Raw genomic sequence first — 26231 nt, forward strand, 5'->3', positions numbered from 1 at the left:
TTTAAACCACGTTATCTAATTATTTTTATTCTAATCGAACACATTAAAAATTATTTCCCCATAATACTTAATATGCATGTAAATGGGCTGAGGATAATAATATTAGTGTGCTGATCCTTAAAACTGTAGGGTCTGGTTTCAAGCCATCATGGACTCGGGAACTTTGGTCACAAAGGAGATGGACAGAAATTTCTGCAGCAGATCTGGAGGCCTCTCCATTTTGGCTGAGAAAAGGGGAATCTAGAGGCTTACTTCTCACACATTTGCTGGCTTTTAAATATCTTATTCCTGAGTGGGTTCAGTCCTTCTTGTGCAATCCCCTGAAGCTCTAATTAATGGCACTAAGTGCTGGCAGGCGGCTCACATCTCATCTGGCTGAGATATTAAGTGGCAACAGAAGACAGTGGCACTTGATATGCTACTTATATGAGTTCTGTGTGAGGTTTATGAATATGCGCTGTGCAGGATTCAGATTGAACTATGATCTAGTAATACTTATGAAAAGCCAAAATGTATTCTAGTTTATGCTATTACAAGTAAAACAACTTGTTTCACTGTGAAGAGATGCAACACAGAAAATGTAAAGTAGGTAAATGAAATAAAAACATTATATATTATATAAATACAAAAATTATAATAGATAAATATTAGAAATAAAAGGAAAACAAAAAGACAACAAAGGGGAAGAAAAGAAAAGAAAAAGATGAGAGAAAAAAGAGAAAATTTAAATAAATAACCTGAAATTGATCAAACAACTCTGATAGATACTGAGTTAAAGAGGGCTACAGAGAATGCGATAGAGATCTGCAACAGTCAAAGATCAAGATGTCGAATACAAAGAACTCAGAGAAATGAAAATAGAAGACCACAGGGTAGAAGAAATCAGTGCAGCAAAGCTATTTTCCAAAATAAAATTTATACCATAAGGATTACTGCTGTGGACATGTCAGAGCATGAAATGTGTTACATTTATTTACACCTCCTGAATGGTGTTCCTGAGTTTTGTCAACAGAGATAGGTGTTGATTCACAGGGCACTGCTGGGCACTTGACATGTTATTGTTATTCATAAACAATTATTTTCATTTCTATTAAAAGAAGGAGGCAACTAGAAGCCCAGGGTTTCTGGAGAAATCAAGTTTTCACAAACCATTTGGTCAATTTTATACCATTCAATTCAGCATTCTGTTATGTTTGATAGCTCGTGACTGCTGCAAAGGAGAACAGCTCTGAAATTAAATGGTTTTGAAATTCACGCAAGAATAGATAAATGTTAACAACATAAAAAAAGTGGTGTGTCCTGTATTCAGCCAGAATTTGAGCAGAGGCATTGCAAGAATTACTACTAAGTCACCAAGGAGGGTGATATTTGTAACCTGTGCCTTCAGCATCAGAATGTATCAGTATCACAACTTGGTGCAACAGGGTGCTGCACCAGCCATTTGCTAGGGACTGAGATGTAAAAATAAAGATATGATCATATATGAATCAATTTTTTCTATTATTTTCAGAGAAACTTTAGGACATTTAGGCATGTGAATTCCATTCAGCTCAGTGAAAGCTGAGACCCTAAATGACTTCTGATATATGTAAGTGGGTAAAGTTTAGATATTCAGTCTAATAATAATTTTTATGTATTTCCATATGGATAGAGTCTCTCATTCATTTATTGCCCTAACTTACTATCTACATTTTTCTAATTGTTGGGTAATTTCAGTTGCAGTTAGGCAGTTTGAAGGAATGCTTGGGATGGTATTACCCAGAAACGGGAACAGGGTTTTTTTATCTGTTGTTTTTCTTTTTCTTTTTCTTTTTTTTTTTTTTTGCTGTGAGAATTTGCCAAGACTCACGCTGGTTTTCCTTACTCCTCTTAGCATGCTAAAGGACACCTTACCTCTATGTGTACTGGCTCTTACAGAGTCACAGTTGCAGACAATGCTGTGTCTGAAAGAATTCTATACAGATGTGACAAAATAGGGAGGGTGGCAGACAATCTTTGGGAGCTTTTTCACCGAGCTCCTTTAGTTTAAAGGTTTTATGTTCAGAACACAGACAGATTTCTATGTTAAAAATATTTTCAGAAACCTGGCCTGGTGGGACAGAACATTGCACGCTTTCCCTTTTTATTCCAGGAAATGGAAAGTTGTTCTGAAATGTTGCATTTTCCAGAAAGTCTCATCTGGAAGGTGATAAATAGCTGGATTTATGAAGGCTACATTTCTACTATTCTGCTCATCAGAATTCTCAGGATATCTTTGCACTGCTTTATAATTTTCTTCAAAGCTCTCTAACACCTTTAGTTACAAAATATGCATGAAATACATCTCCTTTTCTGTACCCTGTACTATAGAGACAATTTGCAGTTCCTTCTCAGTGCCCTTGATGAGGGGATAGTGGCCACCCTCAGCAAGTTTGCTGATGATACGAAGTTGGGAGGATTGGCTGACACACCTGAAGGCCATGCTGCCATTCAGCAAGACCTGGACAGGCTGGAGAGCTGGGCAGAAAAAAACCGGATGAGGTTTAGCAAAAGCAAATGTAGAGTGTTGCATTTGGGGAGGAATAATTGCATGCACCAATGCAGGCTGGGGGATGAGCTGCTGGAGAGGAGCTCTGCGGAGAGGGACCTGGGTGCCAGCAGTGTGCCCTTGTGGCCAAGAGGGCCAATGGCTTACTGGGGTGCATTAAAAAGAGCGTGGCCAGCAGGTCGAGGGAGGTGATCCTCCCCCTCTGCTCTGCCCTGGCGAGGCCTCATCTGGAGCACTGCGTCCAGTTCTGGGCTCCCCAGTACAAAAAGGACAGGGATCTCTTGGAAAGAGTCCAGCGGAGGGCCACAAAGATGGTGAAGGGCCTGGAGCATCTCTCCTATGAGGAAAGGCTGAGTGAATTGGGTCTGTTCAGCCTTGAGAAAAGAAGACTGAGAGGGGACCTGATCCAGGTCTATAAATATCTAAGGTGTGGGGGGCAGAATGGCGAGGCCAGACTGTTTTCATTGGTGAGTGGAGACAGGACAAGGGGAAACGGCCGGAAACTGCAGCATAGGAAGTTCTGCACAAATGTGCGCAAGAACTTCTTTACAGTGAGGTGACGGAGCACTGGAACAGGCTGCCCAGGGAGGTGGTGGAGTCTCCTTCTCTGGAGATGTTCAAGACCTGCCTGGATGCCGACCTGTGCGACCTGCTATAGGGAACCTGCTTTGGCAGGGGGTTGGACTCGATGATCTCTGGAGGTCCCTTCCTACCCCTACAATTCTGTGATTCTGTGATTCTCTTTATTTATAATTTGCTGGTTTAAAAATTTTCCAGCTATAATGCTTTCTTTGTCAAATGTTCTCCTTGAGTGGTTCAGGTTTATGCAGCACATACATCTGAAATCATAACATACCTGGTTTGCAGCTTCTGCTTTCATATCTTCATCTGGATCTACACCAACTCTGTTTAAAAAAAAAAAAAACAACAAAAAAGTGGTAATGGTCAGATGTGTATTTGAGAGCTTTGAGGGAAGAAGTATTTCTCTTGTGCTCACCAGGTGAGAAAAGCAGAGAACTGACAAAACATTGAGATCACTTTTCAAATCAGGGCAGTTCTTCATATGCTTTTATGAACTTGAGACACTGAGGTTAAATCTTCACGGTATCTTGTAAATGATACAATGTAAGTGTTAAGTCACCTGAGGAGGAACTGGAGTTTAAGAGGTAAATGAAGGAGAAGACTGCAGGACTATGGAGTTTCTTGATTGAGCACGGCTTCTAGCATTTGGAAAGTGCTTTGCTCTGCAAACAAACCACTGGACGCAAGAGTGAAAAACGATTTTTTTCTATCACAGCTTTTGAGTTTCAGTGAATCTGAGCGCTTTAATCTTTTTTTTTTTTTTTTTTTTTTTTTAAATAATGACTCTGGTGCAGACTCTGGTCATTTAAATAATGACTCTGGTGCAACAAGGAAACAGACTGCACAGCTACTTATTTTGCTTCTTCACGTCCTGTTCCTTGAATTGCTAGAAAAGTCTTCTGACAGTACTAACCTATTCATTTGTTTGGAGTAAAGCAATCTAGCTGTTTTCCATTCCAGTAATGGAAACACTTACAGGGGAAAAGAAAAAGGAACATACATGAAGGTTTAACCATCAGTCTGACACTGACCTTGTTACTGTCACATACAGAACTGTGGTGTCTTTATCTATGCTCAACATTGTAAAACTCAGCAGTGTGAGACAGTCCTGTGCTGCAGTGGACGGCTGAACTGCAGCAGGGTATGGAAATTGCTACAGCAGGAAACAGTGGTGCAGGTGGAGGTGTGATCATCCCAGGCTCATAAAGTGAGTTAGAATCAGAGAATCCAATCTCCTAAACTCAATTGTATACCCTGTTTATTAGACTGTGCTTACTTACTGGATGTGTTCACTGACAATGTCACATGGCTGTCACAGAAAAACACTGGTAATGCAATAGTTAAGGGACAGCATAGTTCTAGAAATAACATAAAAGAAATAATACAGAGAATTCAAAGCATTTATGCATGATAGGTATAGCTGAAAGACACCAGCACAAAGTTCCCCACGCTCTGTTCTCCTTAATGAGCTTGACTTGACCTCAAAGAATCAGTCTCCTGGGACAGAAGTAATTTAGCCTTCATGCAGTTCTGAGTTTACTGGAGTTGAGAAACTGCCAGTTCTGACTGATTGTGTGTGCTGGAGTTGTGATGCGTTTATTACAGAATGAGCTAAGACAACAGAAAACATTTCACTCGAGATTAAAAGAACACTAAGAGAGAATATAAAAAAGACTCGACAGTGGGATCAACAGGAACCAGTTTTTGGCTGCTGGACTGACTGTCTCAGAAATATAACTGTTAACTAATCAGGAACAATAGGAATCCATCGGCACAGAAAAAATCCAGGCTCAAAGAGTTATGCAGACATTTCTTTCCTGTGGTAAGCTACATTTTCTCCATATGAATATGTATTACGTTGAGTCCTTATGGCTACAGAGCTAGCTAGCACTTCCGCCTTGATTGTCCTGTAGACAACAGATTATGATAATATGGCACATATGAAGATATTCACATGAAACCTCTTCTTGTGAAGGAGAATCTCACTATTGGAAATCAGTGTGCACAGCATTATCTTATGCACTGATGCAGTTATTGAGAAAAAAAGAAAAAAAAAGGTCATTTTTTGCATTTTATTGTCAAGTTTCTTAAAGGATTAAAATAAAAAACAGATTGTAAAAATGTGAATCTTAGTGATTCCATTAAGTGTGCACTAAGCAGATTCAGTTCAGTCAGTTCTGAAGCTGAGTATTTCCTACCCAAACATAGGCTTGGAAGCCTCACATCAAGTATCTACCATTGCAAATCACAGTCTGCAGCAATTAATTTGATGAACTCAGTGTGAACTAGAATGCTATTTTTAAATGGCAGATACTGAAAACAAAACATAGCAAATTACACAAGACAGTCAAGACAACTGAAATTAAGCTGTTACGTGCTTCAGGTTTCTATCCTTGACCTCTGCAGGGCTGTAACATCTAGAAATTGCAAACTTAAAAGTCATGATCAATTACAATGAAGACCTCAAAGAAATATTCTACTATTAATGTTGGGATAAGTGTCACTTTTAGCATTCTCAATTTTCAATTTCTGTGAGAAGTCAGAAGAGTATTTTCCACATTTAGCATTATTTTACTTGTCCTTCCTTGCTGCCAGTTTTGTCCCTTTTCTCCTGTAACCATGTTTCATGGTTGTATTATCCCTTTTCCAACCTTCTGTCCCACTTTCTGGTTTTTCTGTACTCCTTGTTCATTTCTTCTCAACTCCTGTAAACATTGTATGTTTTTATTTCCAACTTTTGCACCTTCTTATTCTACATGTTAAACATTTGGGATAACATCTAAACCAATGTATTTGGATTGAATATAGACTAGATGGCTTTTTCTGTGACACAAATCTGGCTTTTCTCATTAGAACATTAGTACCACTGTGATCTTTACATTCCCCCCTCCCTCCCCTTTCAGTTAAAATGTTACTAAAGATGATTTTTTGGTGCAAGAATCATTGTTTACCATGATTTGACTCTTTAGAATACAATTAAACAGAAGTATAATATGAAAAACTTATTTCTATAGCACTTAAGGAAATGGTCCATGGCAGATTATTTCAGTATATAATACCACAGAGGGCTGGAAGATATTAAATTTGATGGGATTATTTTGCAGATCACAGGTGAACATTTCTGTGAAACAGGCCTACCTATTCCGATAAGAAATGTCGTGTCAATAGCTGTGGTTTGGTGCAGGATGGTGCCAGAGACAATTTGGTGTGCACTGAGAGAAACACAATTAAAAATAATTAAGGTTATCCTGGTTTTCCACTGGTAACTTAAAAGAGCCTCCAAATGTTCTGCTTTCCCTCCCCTTTGTCTCACTGGGGAAATCTCTTCTCATCCTCTCTGTTCAGGCATGGACTTCTTTACCCCAGAGCAGGCTGAGATTTCTTCATCTATAAACCCAGAAAGCAGTCTAGTTTTATCATAGTATAAGGTGTTTTATTCCTTTGTTTTGAGAATGTGAGATATGGCATTTTACTGAACAGATTTCTCAGCACAAGCTTGTTCTTGGGTATCCTGAGATACCCAAGTGGGTATCTCCCAAAGTGGGAGGCCAAAAGGACTGGTTGAAAGAATCTATAGGGCAGTGCAAGTTTCTTTTCCCCAGCAAATACTTCCTTCTGTGTTAGTACATGCTGTTTCATGTTTTTGTTAAATACTTTCTGATTTCGAGGTGTAATGTTGACAAATAACATGATGATTTGTTAATTTTAGATTGCACTTTGATTTATTCCAGTTGCTGCTAATCACAATGAAACATTTTTTTTCCTGCTCCATGATTGTACAGTAAGGTTAAAAAACACATTTATTTTAGATTTTGAAGTATCCATTAGTATGCTTTTTCATTTTTGCACAGGCTTTTCTTTTAGAATTTATTAGAATATTTTAAGAATGGTTTTTGATGAAGTGTGCACATTACAAGGAGGATTTGGATTTAAAGACACTTTTTTCGCATGGAAAGAAATGCAATGAAGACTTTTTAATCACATCTACATTGCTGTGCAGTTTAACTACTGTATGTATTTTGGTGGGCTTTAGTAATGTCTTCGATTTTGAGGAATTCAAAATCCTGAAAGCCGGTCTATGTTGTTCTTTCTGCCTTTCCATAATGGCTGTATCAAAACCCAGATTTAGACATTGTTCAAAGTTTCTATATTCAAAATCCGGCACTGAAGCTTGTGACTGCAGCCAGTTTTTAGTAATTAGGCCAAAGCGTTGCTAGGAACTGTGCACTGGCCTGCAGAAATACCCTTTGCAGTTTTCAGTATTTAAATCCCTGTGTGCTATCAAGTGCATCGCTTTTTTATCAACAGTCAGAATGCATTTGATTATAAGAAGAGGATTTTGTTGCTGAATACAAAGCAGTCAATAACATCTTTTATGATGTGGTTTGCAATGAAAATGGATGGAGAGATAAATCCCAATTTGTCAGGGGAACCACAAGTAAGAATCACAAAGCTAATCTATAGGAATACTGAGTAGAAAATTACTATTCTGTCAGCAAACTTTTCATTCTCGCATTCAAATTACTACAAAGCCAATGTTCTAGGATTAGATCTCTGCTTTCCACAATAAAGGCACAGAAAAAAACTTAAACTTGTGTTTTCTTAAGGATCTCAGAATGTAGAGCAGAATTTTGGTTCTACACCTACAGTTAGGATTCTCAGCCCTCACTCACTTTAGCTGCCAAGAAATCTCTAAACAGAGATATTTCTCTCAAATCTGAATTATAAATATAGAAACATTATTTTTGGGCCTGTTTAGGCTTTATATGTTTGCAGAATGAAGCAGTCCAGTGCCTGGTTTATGCACACTGGATCGTGTTTGTAGTCCCAGCTAGTCCAGTTTGCACCTACCAAATACTCACACAAGTGATCTGTGCTCCAGTTGAAGAAAACAGGACTATCTTAAGATGAAAACATAATAACAGGTATTTTAATCTAGGCCCTTTCAATTTTATGGCTAATGCATTAGAGTGTCCTGCAAGGCCAGCTTCTATCAGTAACCTCAACCTGAGGTGGTTCCATAACACACCTCCTAGAAGTGCCATAAATACTGGCCTGAGAGTGATACAGATGGTGGTACTGTCCATCATCCTGCTGAGGCTGTTCTGCTGCATCAAATAGTGTTTGAGCACTGACAAAGGCCCAGGAAACAGTTCTACTAATTTGTGTATTAAATAATATACCTAAAAGCTGCATTAAATAATGCAACAAGAGGTACAATGAACAAAACATCAGGCTTGGGAAAATTTACAAGAGAAATGTCTCCTATTGTAAGAGACTTGTCCCTGCTCTAAGAGTATGATGGTGAACGTGTGTAACTGATGGCACATGATATTATAGAACTGTCAGGTAAGGGCCAGAATTAGCTAAGTCTCATTTACTACTTCTTCAGTAGGAAAAAGTATTCAAGAAGATAGTCTTGCATTTCTTTCTGTGTCTGATCTCTTATTACAAAATGGGGATAATAATAGTTGCTCCACACCATTGCTCTTCTGTCTTGTGTATTTAGGTTGTAAGTGCACGCTTTACAAATATACTCTGTATTTGTACCAGTTCTAGCTCAGCAGAGCTGTGGTTTTCTTCAGAGCCTTAGGAGTGCTGCTGCAAAACGACAGCAATAGTGGCATATTTCCCAAACTGTCATAAGTTTGGAAGAAGTAACCTCAGTGCACTTGTCTCAGTCTTCCCATGGCTGTCTTGCTGCAACTAAAACAGTCTGTAAGCTTCAGCTTCTATCTCAAAACCTGTCCATATCATGAAAAGCTTTTTGAATAAGTGATTTATAACCCAATTTTCAAAGCTGGCCATTAAACTGAATTTGCAACAGTCTTGAATATTTTTGCATGAATAAATCTGAAGCTTGTGGCTATCCATCATCAGCATATTGCATTCAGTCCAAATTATTAGCTGTAAAATACTAGAAACATGAACAAAATACAGAAAAGATTGTTTCACCAACTCCAATAAATCATAACAATTGAAATAAAAGAACCCAAACACTTCAGGGTAAATAATGACTGCTTAGGCCATGATTCCAGTCCGGATTGCAGTAACTGTGATGTGTATGCCTAACAAAGTGACACCTAAAATGCTTTTTCTTATAGATTGCTGTATTGCTTGTTTATACTGCTGCTGCTGGGGACTGATGCCCTCAAAATTGTAGTACAATATTTTGAATGACATATAGCCCTTCTGGAATTACCCCAAGAGTATAGATTGTAAATGTTCAGATCAAGCTGATTTTATTAATAAATAAATATGCTTTAGCCTAAGCTCAAGGCAAGAATAATTGCTTGTGTCTCACAGCAGAAATAACCAAGCAGTACAATTTCATGCTGCGAAAGATTAAAGTAAATTATCAGGTAAAGGATACTTTCTAAATTGTTATGACAGCTGTTTGTCATGTGGCTAATCCTTTCTGTCATGTATACATCATGGAACAAAGAATACGATTAAAAACCTATAAAATCATGTGAATAAGAGTTAAGTGTGGATAATACCAATGTTTAAAATTTTACAAATCACTTCCCTACAGCTGTGCAGCTGTGTGAAATAAAATTCTAAAATGTAAAAGTAGATTTTGACTTACACTTACATTTACATTGTGTTCTTATGCAGACAGTAACCAGGATGACAAACTGGATCTTAAAATGTCAGGTATCTGATTCTCACTATTCCATTAATCCTACTTTATCTTGCTATCGCCAGAGCGACTAAAATAGTCTGGTCACTTTGAAGTAATGCAAGGTATGTCTGTGTGACAGAATGCAATATTGGATGTCTTGTAATCATGACAATCTGAGCAGCAGTGATTTATGTCTCTATAAAGCTTCTGGTATGTCAAATAGGTTATGAATGTCATTGTTCTATGTGGACATACTTGCAGTGAGAAATCAAGCCTCCCACTTATAAGTACCAGCCAAAGCTGATTTAAATGAGCATCATTTTAACTCCTTCTGTGGAATTTCTGGAAATCATCATTTGTAGTATTACCAGTGCATGCAAATAGAACTGGAATAAAATGGGTGTGAAGTGTGGCAGTGACCAAAATGATCTTTATTATGTGTGGTGACAGCATAAGAGCTGGAGCTTGTCTTCAGATCACTGCAGTAGATTCTCAGTCTAGAATAAGATGTTACACGATTCATTAGGCTGTAATGCATGGGCAACTTGTTACACCATAAATTACCAAATCTTAGTTGACATGGAAATGTTTATCTCCACAGACAAAGCAGATGCATGAATTACACTATGTCAAATCAGAATGCCAAACCCACTCTGCACACTTACCAGGCCATTATGACACATGACCTGCTGCAAACTAACCAGATCTTACTAACTGGTAAATTCCCTGATTTTTGAGATGCTATAAACAATGTAACACTGAAGTTGGACTTAAACCTCTGAGGTATGAAGGAGCAATTCCTCTGGTTTGTTAACTGCATGCTCCAAAATTGCTGGAAGCCAGTTGAAGGCTTTATTTTTATTCATGGATGCGTCTTCCTGAAAATACTCTCTGGATTCAATTCTGCTAGATTCCATCTGTACTTATGTCTCAGAAAAAGTGCTCCCCATTTTTACATTGCAAGGTTTTGGGTTTTTTTTTTCTTTCTTTTGTTCTTCTTTGTTGTTTTTTTTTGTTTTGTTTTCTTATTTATACGTGGCTATTGTCACATTGTTCCTGCAACTTTCATTCATTACATTTCAGGACATAGCAGAGTTATCACTTTACTTTTTTCCATTTATGGTCCTGCTTTGCCAAGTAACTTGTATTATTTTTCTACACTTGCTTTAGGGAGGAGAAAAACCTTCATAAAATGTTATGGTTAACAGTCTGAATTTAGATTAATAAACTTTAGATTAATAAACTTTGTTTTACAAAGAAAACCTCTATATTCTTTACCCCTTTTTATATTCTTTTCTGGAAATGAGATCTTCCAGATGCAACTCTTTACCTAGGAATCTGATGAAGTTCGTACTCCTCAGTCAGCTTGGCAAAACTTCATTCTCTTCTCCTATCATTAGCATGCACTGAACTGTATGTAGTGTGCTTGAGTGTCAGCCATTCCCCCCCAAAAGAGAAGTTTTATTTCACCCTTTCTTTTTCTAATGTCTCCTGTACCTTTTGTAGAAACTTGATTTACAGTTAGAGCATTGGTTCATAAGGTGCTCAGCATGGGCCTAACCCTTCTTGTTCAAGGCAATGTCCCTGCTATCACTGAGTTCAAAAGTAAGAAAGCTAGACTAGCATTGACTGTGCTCAAAGAGTCTTTCCTTAGCATTTTTTTGCTGTCTATCAGCATTCCTGATCTTCTTGAGAATGTGGTGGTTATTTTAATAATCCACTGAGCATTGTACTGGCATCACTCACTAGCAGACTGATTGGTGAATGGCATTTCTTGGTATTGCTGTTTTCTCAGTGAAAGCAAAAGATTATTTCATGCAGCTTCTTTATGTAAAAAATGAGATCTATAGAGGAAGATGAGCATGCTATTCTCTGCTTTTTAAGCATTTTAATCTTTGTATAAGTTAGTAGAAACTTTAATACTAAATTATGCTATGAAGTTAATTAAAAATAAAAGGATTTGGTCCAAATTTGAAAAAATCTTTTCAGATTCAACTGTTCTGCAGACACCTCTGGAGAAAAATGCAGTTCCAAGGTCCCATCACTCAAGAACAGTAAGTCATGATTAGAGACACTGAAAAAAAAAAATACTTGAAAAATAATATAATGTCGATAAGTATCTAAAACCTCAAGAAAATACATTGTAGTCACTGGCACATACCATGCAACTACTTACTTTCTCATGGAGACTGCATTTTGCAATTTACTTTTCACCTGAGTTTTATGTTTCAGATGAGAGATGGGAAACCTGCAATAAGATCTCTTGACACAGTACAGTAGCATTAACATAGGTGAAAGGGTAGGATTTGACACCTCTTTGGGTGGTACTGAAGTAGTTCTTTGGGCTGTCAATGCAGTAAATCTCAACAAAGCTCAGCTTTTGTAATATTATTGAGCCACAGCACACAGTGGCAAGGACGTTGTGAGTTGACTGTGATTCCTCACATCCAAACTCTTTATCTTGTAACTACTGAAAAAGAAAAAGAAAGAAAAAAACCTATATGTTGATTTTCCTCACCTGAAGCTAAATGATCTTGTATTTTTATTACCACCTGGTGTCACTGATATCAGCCTAAATGTGTGAAGGAAAAGTGATCATGTGGAGACAAGGATCTACTCTAGTGATGGGAGGTGCAGTTTGACTTTAAAATTCAGATGTTACAAAATGTAGGGGTACAGACATAGAAGTGCATTTCTGTATTGTCCTTTTATAAGAGGCAGTGCACAAAGCACAGTACTGATCACTCTCTGCATGCTTAAAGACGTTCAGCATTCCATTCCTATCCCCATGCTGTGAGCAAGTCTATAGATCAAATATCATGCGCACAATTCTCAAACTATCTATTTAAAAACAAAACAACTTGGAACATTATTTGAAATGCATTTTCAGTTGATACAAAAAGACAGAAACAGTACTGCTTCACAAGAACTATCATTTTTTCTCATAGCAAAAACAAACAAACAAACAAACAAAACCCACCTGAATCCTCAGGAATTAGGCCATTTTTTGGCTTCTAACTTAGACTACTAATGAGCTTTGAATGCTAGAAAATTTTACAAAAGTTCTGTGTGAGGAAAAAAGCTGCTGAGATGTATCTTCACAATTTCCAACAGATGAGGCTAGTTAATTCCTGGCTGAGAAATAACAGTTCTCTCCAGTGAACGATGTCAGTGATCTTTAGAGCAGTAAAATGTTTGTTCTCTGAATCACTATAGGTTCCTTTATTTTACTTGAACATAAACAGAAAAACTTTGGAGAGAAGCATGAGCCATTGTAGATATTTTGCATTACTATCAATGTGATTAAGCTAAAGTAAAACATTAAGTGCTCCTGAGGCATTTGTCTAAAGAATGAGATGATCAACTCCAAGTTCTCTGGACCCAGTGTGGGGAAACACATACAATGCACTTCACTGGAATTGGAGACTTGTCACACACAGCTGGTACGATGAACAGACTTTGCACAGCCACTGCCAGTGAGGAACAAAGCTGGCCGGACTAAATGTATGCTACAATCAAACATCACTGCGTAAATGCTACCAGCTTTGCTTCTGAAAACTGAAAACTGTACAGAGGCTATCAATGTACTGTAAAAAATAAACACATGGTATATGTATATGAACATAGCTTCAAAGGTACACTGAACAATTGCTTTAAAGTGTCAGTGAACACGATGATTCTGAAAACTTGATGTGGTTTTAACCACATACACACAATGGCCTTTACACTGCAGGTGGTAATCTGAGTAAGCATAGATAGGATTTCTGCATGCTTCCTTGTTGAGGAGTAAATACTGTAGGGAAGTAAGTGCTCTGTTGGCTGCAACTTGGTCATACACACAAAGACAAGAATAATAATGAAACCAAAAAATGCACAGATTTGTAAAAGATAAGTTGCATACATTGCATTCTACCAACTCAGGGCTTTCACATTTTTATATTTTAAAGGATAGGTCAAACTTTATGAAGGAAAAGCTTAGGGAAAAGTGTCAAACAGAGTAAAATACTGTGTGCTAGAAAGGAAGAGCATTGCATAAATTTTTGTTATCTGACAACGATTATTATCCTTTCAGTGTTAATGTCAGAGAAACATCTCTACTCATTGGTGTTGGAACATTTTTAATGCTGCTCTAAATACAGCCAGATAAACAGCAGTGACATTTGTGAAGGCAGCATGCAAAAGCACTGCTTAATGGAAAATTTAACTTATTTCTTTTAACACGCTTTGCTACTCAACAACAAAGAGTAGCAAAATGACTCAAAAAGAGACATATACTTACTCGTAGTTTTCTTACTCCACTATTCTAATGAAATTTCTACATAAATTATATGCTCCTGATATCACACACGCCCATTAAACTTCAAACATCTTTTTTTGTCAAAGTGGCCCTATGCAAGTGCTGGAAAAGTATTCTCCCCTTCATGATCTAGAATTCATCTCAGTCCATGTTGCTTCTAATTCATTAATTGTTTCATTCCAATATAATCTTGGTCTGATGATTGCATAATTCAGCTTAGTGTAGATTTTAGATGACTTTAAGTTTGCATTTGCAATATAATCCTACATTCACCTTGGCTATATTCACCATTTTCAGGCATTACCTTCAGTTCTCCTGTGGCTGTTTCAAATTATATCTAGGATCATGCACAGAAAGCCATAAAATAGGTACTGATCTGTAGTAACACTGTTTACAATGTCTGATAGCACAGAAGCTATAAATGTTAATATGTGTGTACAAAGACATAATTCTTCATAATTGTGAGTAGATAGACAAATTCTCTTTGCAGTACAGTTTCCAGAGGAGAAAAACATTTTTAACAAAATAGTTAACAAAACTGGACAAGATGTTACCCATAATAATGCAAGTTTTGCTTATCACACGGTTATCATGGAGTAGCATACAGCTGTGATAAAATGTTCTATTTTTTTCTTTTTTTGTATGCAGGACAGTTTTACTTGTACAACAGCAACAGAGCTGATTTATATTAGCTGTTGTATTTATCCAAAACTACAGTCCTTATTTCAAAGCAAGTCAAGTCCCTCTCTGGAGTTCAGAAAATACCCTAAATACAAATATTAGGCTTTATTTTTCTAATTCTTGAACTTAGTTCTCTCACATTATTGTCAAACTATGCATATTTAAGAAATACAGTCATCTAAAGAGAACAGGACCTTTAGTAGACATGAATGACTCAGATGCCCAGGTGTTCTGCTCCTATGTTGCTGAAATTCAGATGATATCTATACATTTTCACAAAATTGTTGTTAATTAGTATATATAATCTGTGACAGAGTAGTAACCTATTCCATTTTTAATTAAATAAAATCTTTATCTTTTCACAAGAACATTTGGAGATGATCTTCAAGCCTGTATATTTATTTATTGATTTTCCTGGACTTGAAACCATATTTAGCTTGAGCATTTGAGGTGCATGTGGTAGAACAGACAGCATGTGCACTGTAAGCACTTTGACTTATCTTTCTGTGCAAGATGTTTGCCGCATTATAGTTAAGACAGAGGCTCTACTTCACTCCCATTATGTTTTTATGTTGTAAAAGTAAGAATAACTTACATGTTGCGACTATGAACCAACATCAGAATTCAAGCAAATATGACAATAGCATGCATAAAATAATGAGGAGTCAAAGTAAGAAAGTACAAAGTAAGAGACTGCCTCAATCAGAGATCCCCAAAGCATATTGTACTTCTGCCTACAGTCCAAGAAATAAATGAATGTTATGCTGACAGTGTGCACCAGCTGAGGATCTGTCCCTCAATTATCCATTGATGTTTATCTTCCTTGGGGTTGTAAGTAATTCCCTATGGCTAGTGACTTCACTCATATGTTAATTCTTTCTATGTATTCATAAATGTGTGATACTTTGACATTGGCTTCACGTTCACATCTTAGTGAAGAGAGCAAGAAAACTTGGTAGCTGAAAGGCAATTCTGTTTGCTTAAAATTCCACATACCCTGCTTCCTAATGAGTCAGTAAATATTGTAAGACAGTACTTCTTAAGTCAAAAGGATTTATTGAATATTTGAGATGTAACACTGGGATCCAGGGAGAGTATATATGTGAGAGCTGCTTTTTAAACCATAAAAGCTGTTTAATATTTTAAAAAGCCCTATAAAAGAAAACTTTCTCCTTGTCTAGAGAGGATTTACTGTCAAAATCATCAATAAATTAAACTTTTTGAAATGGATTTTGTGTAGTTATTTTTTAGGATGAATGCTGACAGTCTGTTTAGCTCACTATGACTGAGAGTTCTTACAAAATAACCCAGGAGCTTACTATCAGAATGACAAATCCAGAAAGGCAAAATACGCTGGAAAATTAAAAGACTAGTTTTTCATTTTAAACGTTTTACTGTTCTGGGAGCACTCATCTTTCTTCTTTTATTTAAGCGTAACGCAAGCAGAGGTATCTGTCATAAACTGGGTTGAAAACTGTGACATTTGCTTAATGTAAATTGGACAACCAGTCACGTGTTTGTAATTCAGATTTTCAATATAAGTGATAGCAAAATGACACACAGCCATTTTGGTTTAGATTTGAAAGCGACACAGCAATGCAAAGACATGGTCTGGTGCTGGGTTCAATACTCTGGTACTGTACTGAGAGTGAGTAAGGAAGGATTTAGGCTTCAGGCTTTTAGAATCAAATTGGATAAATGGATGGTTTTATTAGTTATCAATCTATAAGCATGATTTTTGGAGATGCGAAGCCATAGAATGGTTCGGGATAGAAGGGATATTAAAGACCATCACATAGTAAAGAAATATATAGCTACTGAGGCACCTTTAGCAACTTATTTTATAGACTGAGAAGTTTTCTTAATACCTCCAGAAACATTGAAATGTGAAGCCGTGTCTCAGCATCAGTTTCAAAAGGAACATAGCACTTGGGAGCTTAAGCGCTGCTCATGTAAAATGGGAGCTAGTCACCCAAAACATGAGGTCCTCAAGCCAATAAAGAGCAGTCTGATTTATTGGATAATACAGTCCCACTAACTTCAGGAGGAAAAACTCCTAATCTTTGATCTTTTCTGAAAACTTGATATTAAGTGAATTCAAATTGCATGTACTGGTCATGAGGTCAGAAAGCATATGAGCAGGCATTATCTTGTAGGCTATCGAATAGGTTACTGGAAGAAGGACCTGTTTTCCGATCTTTCCTGTCTTTCCTCCCCAGAAGATTACAGTACTTCAGCTGATGACTTATTTTACATAAAACAGAAATACTTGGAGAAGAGATGGAACCTCCTTAGTGAACATGACAAGAACTAGTCAGCACAGTAATTTTATCTCATTTTCTGGTTCAGTAGATTAAAATTATTTTCTGCTTTCCTCATGAATGTATATGCATATATGTAGGGAGCTGCACACAACATGGTGAGGGTTGGGCTAATATTCCTCCAGAAGGGTGGCAGAAATGCATGCAAATCCTACTGAGGTGTAAAGTATTTTTATCAGTGAATTGAAAATGCTAAAGAAACTGAAATGCAACAACTGCAAGTCAGTTGTCTACTTGATCAATTCAATTAAAAGTTAATTTGAAATTTGGATTAGAAGGCAATATATGACTTGCCATAAGTGTTGTTCCTCTATCTTCTTGCTTCAGCTACCTTTGGGATACAGTAATATTGCTATATGACAAAGGGTCCCAAGTAGATAACAAGGAGGGAAAACAATTATCTGTAAGAAATATTTAAAAATACAATGTATTTTAGTTTATTGCATTTAAACATGCTTCCAGGTACTGCAAACTGTCTTTCAGTTATCTGTAGTTGACTACATTTTCTTTAGAAGGCTGTCCGATGTTTTGATAACATATTTGAAAGAGTAAGTATACACCTTAACTAATTCAGACCTATTACTAAGGAAAAAAAGAGGAAGGTTGAATATAGATACTTATTTAAAACAAAACCAACCAACCAAACAAAAAAAATCCCGAAACACATACACACAAAAAAAATTCAAACAGAAGGAAACCTACAGTCTAACCATGTTCCAAGCAGTGACCTGAACAAAGAGTTCAGATGTGTGACATCTGTTATATATTCTTATTTGCACAGAAAATATCTTGGATTTATTAAAAAAGAATAATTTAATGTGCAATTTCAAGATTGCTTTATGTATTATTTGTCATTACATGACAAAATGGTATATCTCTTTGAAGAACTAAAAGATGAAACAGAAAATGATAATGTATTTTTAAATACACTGAAATAAGTTACTTCTTGCAAAGCTAAGAGGTAATTTTCTCATATAAATCTGAGAGATGTACTGACTAGCAAATCACTGTCAGACTGTTTCTGCACTGGTAATTCAGTTTTAAAAGCCTGTATTCTAGTGTAATTAGCTGTTTACTAAACACTAAAAGCCCATATTGCCTCACAGTCTAGGTTATTAAATATCTGCTTTAATTTACCTTTTATATTCAACTAAGCACGCACAAAATTACCAGACTAGTTATGAAAGGTGCCAGAGATTTCCTTCTATCTGCATTTAATAAAAAGAATAAAGCTAAGAAATTCCTGTCAAATGTTTTGTGACAGTTGAAGTTTGTTTCTGTCATGCACTGTTTATGTAACTACAAGGGCTGCTCTAAAAGTAATACCTCCTATTTTATTATGTTGGCCCATGACGTCAGAGGCAGCTGCTGGTGGTATGGCAGTAGAGGTTGAATCTTCTCACCAATATTCCATTATATTTTGTTGCTGTGTGACAGATGGCAGCAGAGGGGCTGTCCAACAAAATTGTGTCTGACATAGAAGGGCATATGAAGTAAAAGTGTGTCACTGAATTCCTCCATATGGAAAAAAATGCAACCATTAACATGCTGCTGAATTTTTATGGCAACCAAAGAGTGGGTCTGAGCCCAGGGATGCAGTGGGTGGTGCATTCAGCAATTCAGCATTCAGTGACAATGGTGGGTCACCTCTGGTGCAGATTTTAACAAGAGTGGCATGCAAGCTCATGTTCATCGCTGGCAAAAGTCCATAACTAATGGTGGTGACTGTTTTGAAAAATAATGTGTTGTAGCTGAGAATTTGCTCTATCCAGTAGTGTTATTGCACTCTTTGTATCTATTGTTGTTCCCAAGGAAATTAATACGAGGCATTATTTTTGGAGTGACCTATGTAATAAGGCAGCTTAATAGAGAAACTACAAAGTTGTGATCCTAAGCAGCAGCCAGCCTCTATGGAGGAAACACTACATATTATTCACCACCAAGATGAAGTCACAGAGTTCTGTTATATTACTAATTTGCTCTGGAAAACCAGCTTAAACCATAACATGCGTGTTCTTTTAACAAGAAATTTTAAACAAGTCAGTTTCCAGATTTTACAAAAAGCAACAGTATCTGATCAATAGTAGAGAGAGTTAAGAGGCATTATGACTAATTCCTACAAAACAGAGGTATAGGATGTTTCTCAGTAAAATTTGATCATTATTTTTTTCTAGAGCCAGGATTCATTACCACATATTTATCTCCAACTTTTAAGGGCTCAAATTATTTTTCTCTATTTTCTCTTTTACTCTTTTACTCTTTTACCTTTACTCTGAGAAAATCAACTTTTGCATATGCTTGAGGTCAACTGGATTTATACTTGCACTGATTTAATTTTGGTGAACTAGTTAGAAGCCCAAATTTTGCATATTTTGACATACAGCAATAAATCAGCAATTTGTTCTGAAGTCCCAGGTAATTAAGAAGTTCCCTAGCAGCATTTGTAGATAGTTTGATTCATTCCATTTTTGTAGATCGTACATGTTTTATCATGTTGGTTGCTGCACAACAGCTACCTTGTGCAACAGGAAGATACATTTTAATGGGAGAGCGATGTCTCTCTATGAAATGGAAGAACACTTGTTTTTTTTTGCCTACTCAGGCATATCAATGCAGCAGTATTTTAAAAGCAAATAAAATATATTCTTCAATTGACACATGCTAAAATGTTTCTAGGCAGATTATATTCCAAGCTATAGGATAATTTACAGTTTTCTGGAAATATTAATAAACTATTCTGGGATTTTGAGATGTGGAAATTTCACATATCCTTTATTCTAGATGCACAGAAAGGTGCAGAGCTTTCTACTGTGGAATTTTCCCCCTCTCCTGTAACAAATTTTCTAGCAATAAAAGCTTATCTTTCATCTTTTCTGTTTTCAATAGCTATGCAGAGCTAGAAATGTGAGACTTAATGATCAGTGTGCTATTTTAGGAGACTCTGCCCAAAATTAGACCCCTCTGGCCAATAAAGACCAACAGAGCTTAGGACCAGACAGCAGGAGATGGGTACATCTCATGCACAGTTCACAGTTGCAATCTGAAATTTCCCATTCACCAGCAGCCCTTTTCTTTGTTCACATTAGTGTTTGAAGCAGAATACATTTCCCTAATATGTGTTTAGCCAGATCATTCCCTGTTTCTTGTAGATGCCACATACATACTAAGGGTATACATATGCACAGGTCCAAGACCAGTGGCAAAGAATACCAGCCAAAGGAAAATAATGACATCTAGCAATACTTATGTGTTAAAAATACATTTAGCTAGCTAAAACCCAATGTTTTTACATTTTTAAATGTACATAAATCAGCAATATCTTAATAGTGAGGAGAGCCTAGGGAGAGAGGTGTGGCTTCTCATGTGTCTGCCCACTTTTCATGTTTCCTAGCGCAGTGACATTCAATCTACCATCAGTATAAAAGATGCTTGTTGAAATGTTGTCCTTTGAATGTAGATACAGACAGCTGGCTAACCAAGTACAGTACTCATTTTGAAACAAGTACTCTAAAAACAAAACAAAGTAATAAGCAGTATGATGTACACAAATATAACAGCACTTGAAAATATATTGCCTCTAATTTAGCTGTATCTCTCTGTATTGTGGTCACTAGCAAATTACAGTTGAAGATACTTAAGCTGACAATATATTTTCAATAGTAAATCAACAGATCCTTTGCTTTCATTAAATGTTTTCCAGGGCTCCAGAGGAAATATGACCCAAAGCAATGCAGTTATAGAAAAGAGAATGTGCCAAGGCCAAGAGAAAAAAGTTAATTAAGCTTCCTTTTATAAACTGACCTTCCTTCCTCTTGACAAACAGTAAAATGTGTTCAAAGGGATACAAGCAAAACAATTAAGAAGGCTTATAATAATTCATAGCTCTTGAATTATGGATCATCCGAAGATACAAACACATGCTCTTGGCTGTTGGTTTCCAAGTATCTCAAAGACCAGCCGTGCTTCAGGAGGGAAAATCTTTGTATGCCTCTTAAAATGAAAACTTAAAAATGAAAACTGAAACGCATTTAATCAGAGGGAAACTTTCCACTTAATTTAGGAGTAAATGAGGAGGAGTAAAAACCGAACTTCTGCATGAATCTAGTTAATGATTAATTGCTGTAAGGAGATGCACTCTTTCAATCTCTTCTCTGTGAGCTATGTAGAAGTCAGTGACAGAGCGCAATATTCAGGTTGATCAAGCTAAAAAATTGCTCCTCAACTCAGCTGACTGCAGTCCTTTGGCCTGGGTTGGTTGTCAGGACATGTCAGTAGACACGACTGGTTTTCCTTTCTGCATATTGCCCTCTGTCTTCTATCTCCAGAGATGCAACATTAGAAACCCCATAGGTGTTCCCAGCACTGTCATGAGAGCATGCATCTTCTGCAGCCAAAGCAATGTGGAGGGCAAGAAGGAGAAACCTGAGGCAGAAGCTGATGCTTCTTCATATATCAATAACTGGGAATAAGCTTTGGTTTACCATCTACTTTCATCTTTCTGTTCCATATAACAAAAGACCTGTTGTAAGGAGATAATCCTCACACCAGGAAAATTAGAGAAGGCATTGCTCCACTGCGCATTACATGAGGCAGTCAAAATCAAACTTTTGAAAGTAACTTAGGAACTTCAGCTCTCTTGAATTTTTATGTACTTCAGGTTTCTAAGCCACCTTACCATATGAGACTCTGCAATTTGATATGGAATGTGGACCTACTTTAGCTTTACTATTATTTGTTTTATAGTCTGGGAATCTGCAGAAAATAGTTACTTTATCACTGTGATGGTTCAAATGTGGCCAGGAGAGTTGAGATTCTCATTACTTGTGTGCCTCCGGAGCTGGGGGGTGCTCAGTGACCAGCTGGCAAGCAATAAAAAGGGCTCAGTACAGTTTGCTTTTAAAACACTGGGATGAGAAGTTGTCTAGCATGTGTCAGTGCTTTCAGATGAATTTAAGGCTGAGATTGGTGTGACTTCTGCCTGAGTTTGCTGTGCTATACCATCTTAAAGCTGCAAATACTAGAGACTGGTGCTGTCTATTTCTTACCCACAGAACAGAGAATTGCATGTTGTTTCTATCTCACTGTTTGAAAAGGTTCTTCCTCATTATCAAGTAAAGACGCAGAACCGCAGCTTGGGTAGAGATAGAAGAAACCTTACTTTGTTTCTTATCAAGTTAAAGGTGATAGTGAACAGGTTAGTGATTATGGTTAGGTCACTGGCACAGTGCTAAGTAATGCATGATTCCAGCTGTGTGCCCACAGCTCAGCAAATTTAGGCAGCATCATCCACTTTGCCTAAAAGTCTGTAAATTCTTAGATCAAAATGTGCATTCATCTTCATTCTTAGGCTGTGTTAGAAAAAAAGGGTCCTCAGCCATATGTTTTCCATTTCAGCCCTTAAATTTCTTACCACAACCACCTTATCTTTTTAGGTAAGGCAGAATTCTTTCCACTGCCCACAATATTGTGTTTCAAATTTGCGGGTCTCTGCTGGGAAGCAGAAAGACAAGTTGTCTTTTAGCAGTATTGGAAGCCTAAAGTACTAACTAAATCTGATGAAAGGTTCCCACTTGGCAGCTGGGAGTGGTATCACTGTGGCATTGTAAACTGCCTCTCTGCAGAATATTTCTGTTACTGAAACACAATATTGGCCAATGTCATGTTGTAACTCCAGGTGCTCCATCAGAAAGTTCTCTCTTTTAGCATTTTATAACCAGTTGATAGAAGACTGGGTTAAGCACAGAATCTTATTCTGACAATCAGGTTTTTTTCTGCTAGACAGACACTGCCATGGTTACAAGATGTCAAGCCACAGCATTTAGCCCATTTTCTCACCCTGCTGCTCACCTGCATCCTTAATGAGATATTCTGGTAAAAAAAATACAGACTGTATTAGCTGTTCCTAAATCATTTTTGTAGATCAAGAAGATGATTCTCAGATGTTGTGGATTAAAGAGTTGACTACTGAAGGATCCAAAATTTTGACTTCTTGGAATAATAAGTGATCCAATAAATATTTTAATTGTAAAGAGATAAATCAGTACTCCCATGGCATTGTACTCTTCTGGTTCGTATCTCTTGTTTGCTTATGTACACTTAACATTCATTTCCTATTGTGGATTTGTGAAATATGGATATAGATGGGAATTTAGGAGCTAGCAATGGTTTGATCTTCCAGCTTTTACACCCTAACACTGAGTAATGTCATAATTCTGTGTTTCAGATGAGCTACAGTCAAACAGTTGGCTGTATTTAAAAGCTTAAACAGCTAAGTCAGATTCTCAAAACATTTTGAATGCAACCTTATATAAAATTTTTTAATTTAGGAAACATTGCTGTAGCCACACCACATGGAAAACTCCACAAAATAATCCAGACTGTTGATGCTTTATATTGTAACTTCTGAAAGTGGAAGAAAAAAACCTTAAGACTTCAAAAAGTTAATTTTGCCAGCATAGCAGTATAATATGAGTTGGTGATAGTTCCTCTAATCAGGTCTTTCTGCAATTCTTAGTCTGATTTGTTATATTCTGTTAGTGTTACTCGATACAAATTTGCAATAAAGACGGATAAGGATAAATCCCTACAAGGACTATATATTTGGGTTGATCGAGTGATTCAGCACGTGAAGAATGGAATGGATAGAAGGACCAAATGCATAATTGAGAAAGCTGTTGATTTCAGTGTTTTCACATAATTGATAGAGATTTATCTACACATCTGTAACAGTTTTGTCCTTTTCCTCACAGCTCTTAAGTCTGGATGGTGGAGTATGTTCTTAACATTGCAGATTGCACTTTTTTTTTTTTCATTATGATAACAATATTTCTCCTGGTTTACTTGCATGCTGCTCCTGTAGTCATTCAGCAAGATTAACTTTACAAAACAGAGAAGAGTCTCTGGAACAATGATGGAACTCTCTGGAGCCTCTTTACTTATCTACTTCAAGCAGTTAGGTGTGAAGACATTTGGTTCATAGGACATGAGTTCTCACCTCCTATCCTTGTAAGATCCATTAAATTATTTTTACTGATTTTTTTTGTACGCTGAAATTCTTGATTACAGTAAGCTATGCTTCATTTATGCCAGCATAGTATGAATCTTCTGCCTTTGTCCATACAAAGAAAGTTACGAAAGCATACCTTGGCATTTTTAGATTTAGTTTTAATTAGAGGTACAATAAAAATAGGCGAAGGTAGTTATAAAGTTGAAATCTGAACCGTGGAGAGAATAAGCAGAGCTTTGGAAAACCTCTGGGAGCAAATCTGAAAGTGTGGCTCTGTAGTGGAAATGCTGAGTCACGGCTTGAAGCAGTGAGCACCTGGTGGGAAGGCAGGGCCAATCCACAGGAGCTCAGGTGCATGCAATGTTCCTGAGTGACCAGAAGAGGTGGAGCCAGGATGCACCTCTTACAGACCTCATTGAAGGGTTGGTAGTGGAAGTGAGGGCTTCTTGCTGGACATCCCTGTGAGATCTTTTTGAGACCTTCTGAAAGTAAGTAGCTTCTTTCCTTTATTTTTCTGTTTACGGGTGTTGTATTTGAGTAAATCCTTATTTGCCATAGCCTGGGACCTTGCTGCTCTGCTGTGTTTTCTGTTGTGTTACATAGGTATTGCTATGGACTAATGGTCATTGCTATGGAGTAATGAGTGCATGGGTACTCAATATGAGGAGAATAGTTTGTTTTGATAAACTTCATTTCCTGAGTTGAAGCTTTTTCATAGAATAACTCATTGAGGAGATGCTTTTGGTGAGAATAAGAATTTGTGCAGTATTGGTCATCTTAAAAAAAAAAAAAAAAAAAATCTGCTATGCCAGGCCTCTGGCAAAGGTATTTAGAGGAAGTTGGAGGTCTAGAACTGAAGCTTTAAGTAAACTCAGTATGGCATATTTCAAGGGTAGCCAGGCACGTAGATATAGTCAGTCTGTAAAATACATAGCAAAGGCAATGGCCTGGTATGTATGGTATTAAAAGTTATTATTAAATGGTGCTTAGTATTTATTTGGAATATGGATTAAAAACCTTATTCACCAAAGAGTTGTTACAGAAAGATGCACAAGGAATCTGAAAATCCCTTGACAAACATTTGCTCAGGAGGTGATAATAAACAAGCCAGTCCTAATACCTATCACAACAATACTTTCACAGGACGCGTTTTATTAACAGCTTTGTATGTCTTTCTGCCTGTCTGGAGAATCCTTTATCCCCAAACCACTCATTGCAGATTTACTGTAAAATGTGGCTTGCTATTTTCTATCAGAATATGAAGAATGAGGGGAGACATACATTCAAAGGCATTAGCAGATAATACTCAACATCTCTGAAGGCACATTTATTGAGTACTTCAATTTGACTGTGAACTCATGCTTAAATAGATATCTTTGTATTGCTGTTGATGTGTCATGATATTATTCTTGTACACTGGAGCAGGCTTACTCATTGTCTGGCTGGAGCAGTATATTCTACTTATGAAGTAGATATCTTTTCTAGAAATGATTCTCAGATAAACCAAAAAAATGTATTACTTAGTGATGAGGGTAATCAGTTATTCTCTCAGAAAGCCAGCTGGTAATACAAAGACTGTATATACACCTTTATGCTCAGAAAGTTTATTACTGTACTACACAACTGGCAACACTTAAATTGGACCTTATATTTTCGAATTTATTTCTTAACCTCCTACTATCGCGACAAAGTTCTCAAGATCTAGTGGGATTATTCTTCCTTGCCCACATTTCTGTTTCCGTATAAAGCAACTCTGATGCTGACAGTGAATAAATTTCTAATCTTAGGAAGATGGCTGATAGTAGAGGTGTTTATCTAAACCCAATCAATTTAATTGACATCACAGAGAGATATCATGAAGAAAATTGAACATCAAAGAAATGGAAAGCTCCCTCGCTGTGTACAGATGCCTGCATTTTATGTTTATGTAGTGCATTTTAGTCTACTTCTTTTGTCTGCTTTTATATCTGTTCTTTATTAAAATGTCAACTTAGATGTATTCGGCTGGCATTTTATAACAACAGTAAGATGCAGAAGCTTGTTAATCAGACATCATTTTATAAATAAGCAAAAGTGTATGTTATATGTAGGGTAAATGATAAATTGTGAAATACAAACTGAACTTGTATAGAGATTTTCTTGGTGGCATTATGAACCGTGGCAGGAAGGTCTAAATACTGAAATAACCCAAA

General features: G+C 36.9%; 1 protein-coding gene across 1 annotated transcript in view; it reads right to left on the reverse strand.

Annotated features, from left to right (window-relative positions):
* The window catches only part of SLC9A9 (solute carrier family 9 member A9), a 171051-nt gene that overhangs the window by 49264 nt on the left and 95556 nt on the right, over positions 1 to 26231 (reverse strand). The window contains 1 exon segment of the mRNA XM_052685348.1: positions 3384 to 3432. Coding sequence (XP_052541308.1) covers positions 3384 to 3432 — 49 coding nt within the window.

The sequence above is a fragment of the Tympanuchus pallidicinctus genome, unplaced genomic scaffold (assembly GCF_026119805.1).
Source record: "Tympanuchus pallidicinctus isolate F22 unplaced genomic scaffold, pur_lepc_1.0 scaffold22, whole genome shotgun sequence".
Lineage (NCBI taxonomy): Eukaryota > Metazoa > Chordata > Aves > Galliformes > Phasianidae > Tympanuchus > Tympanuchus pallidicinctus.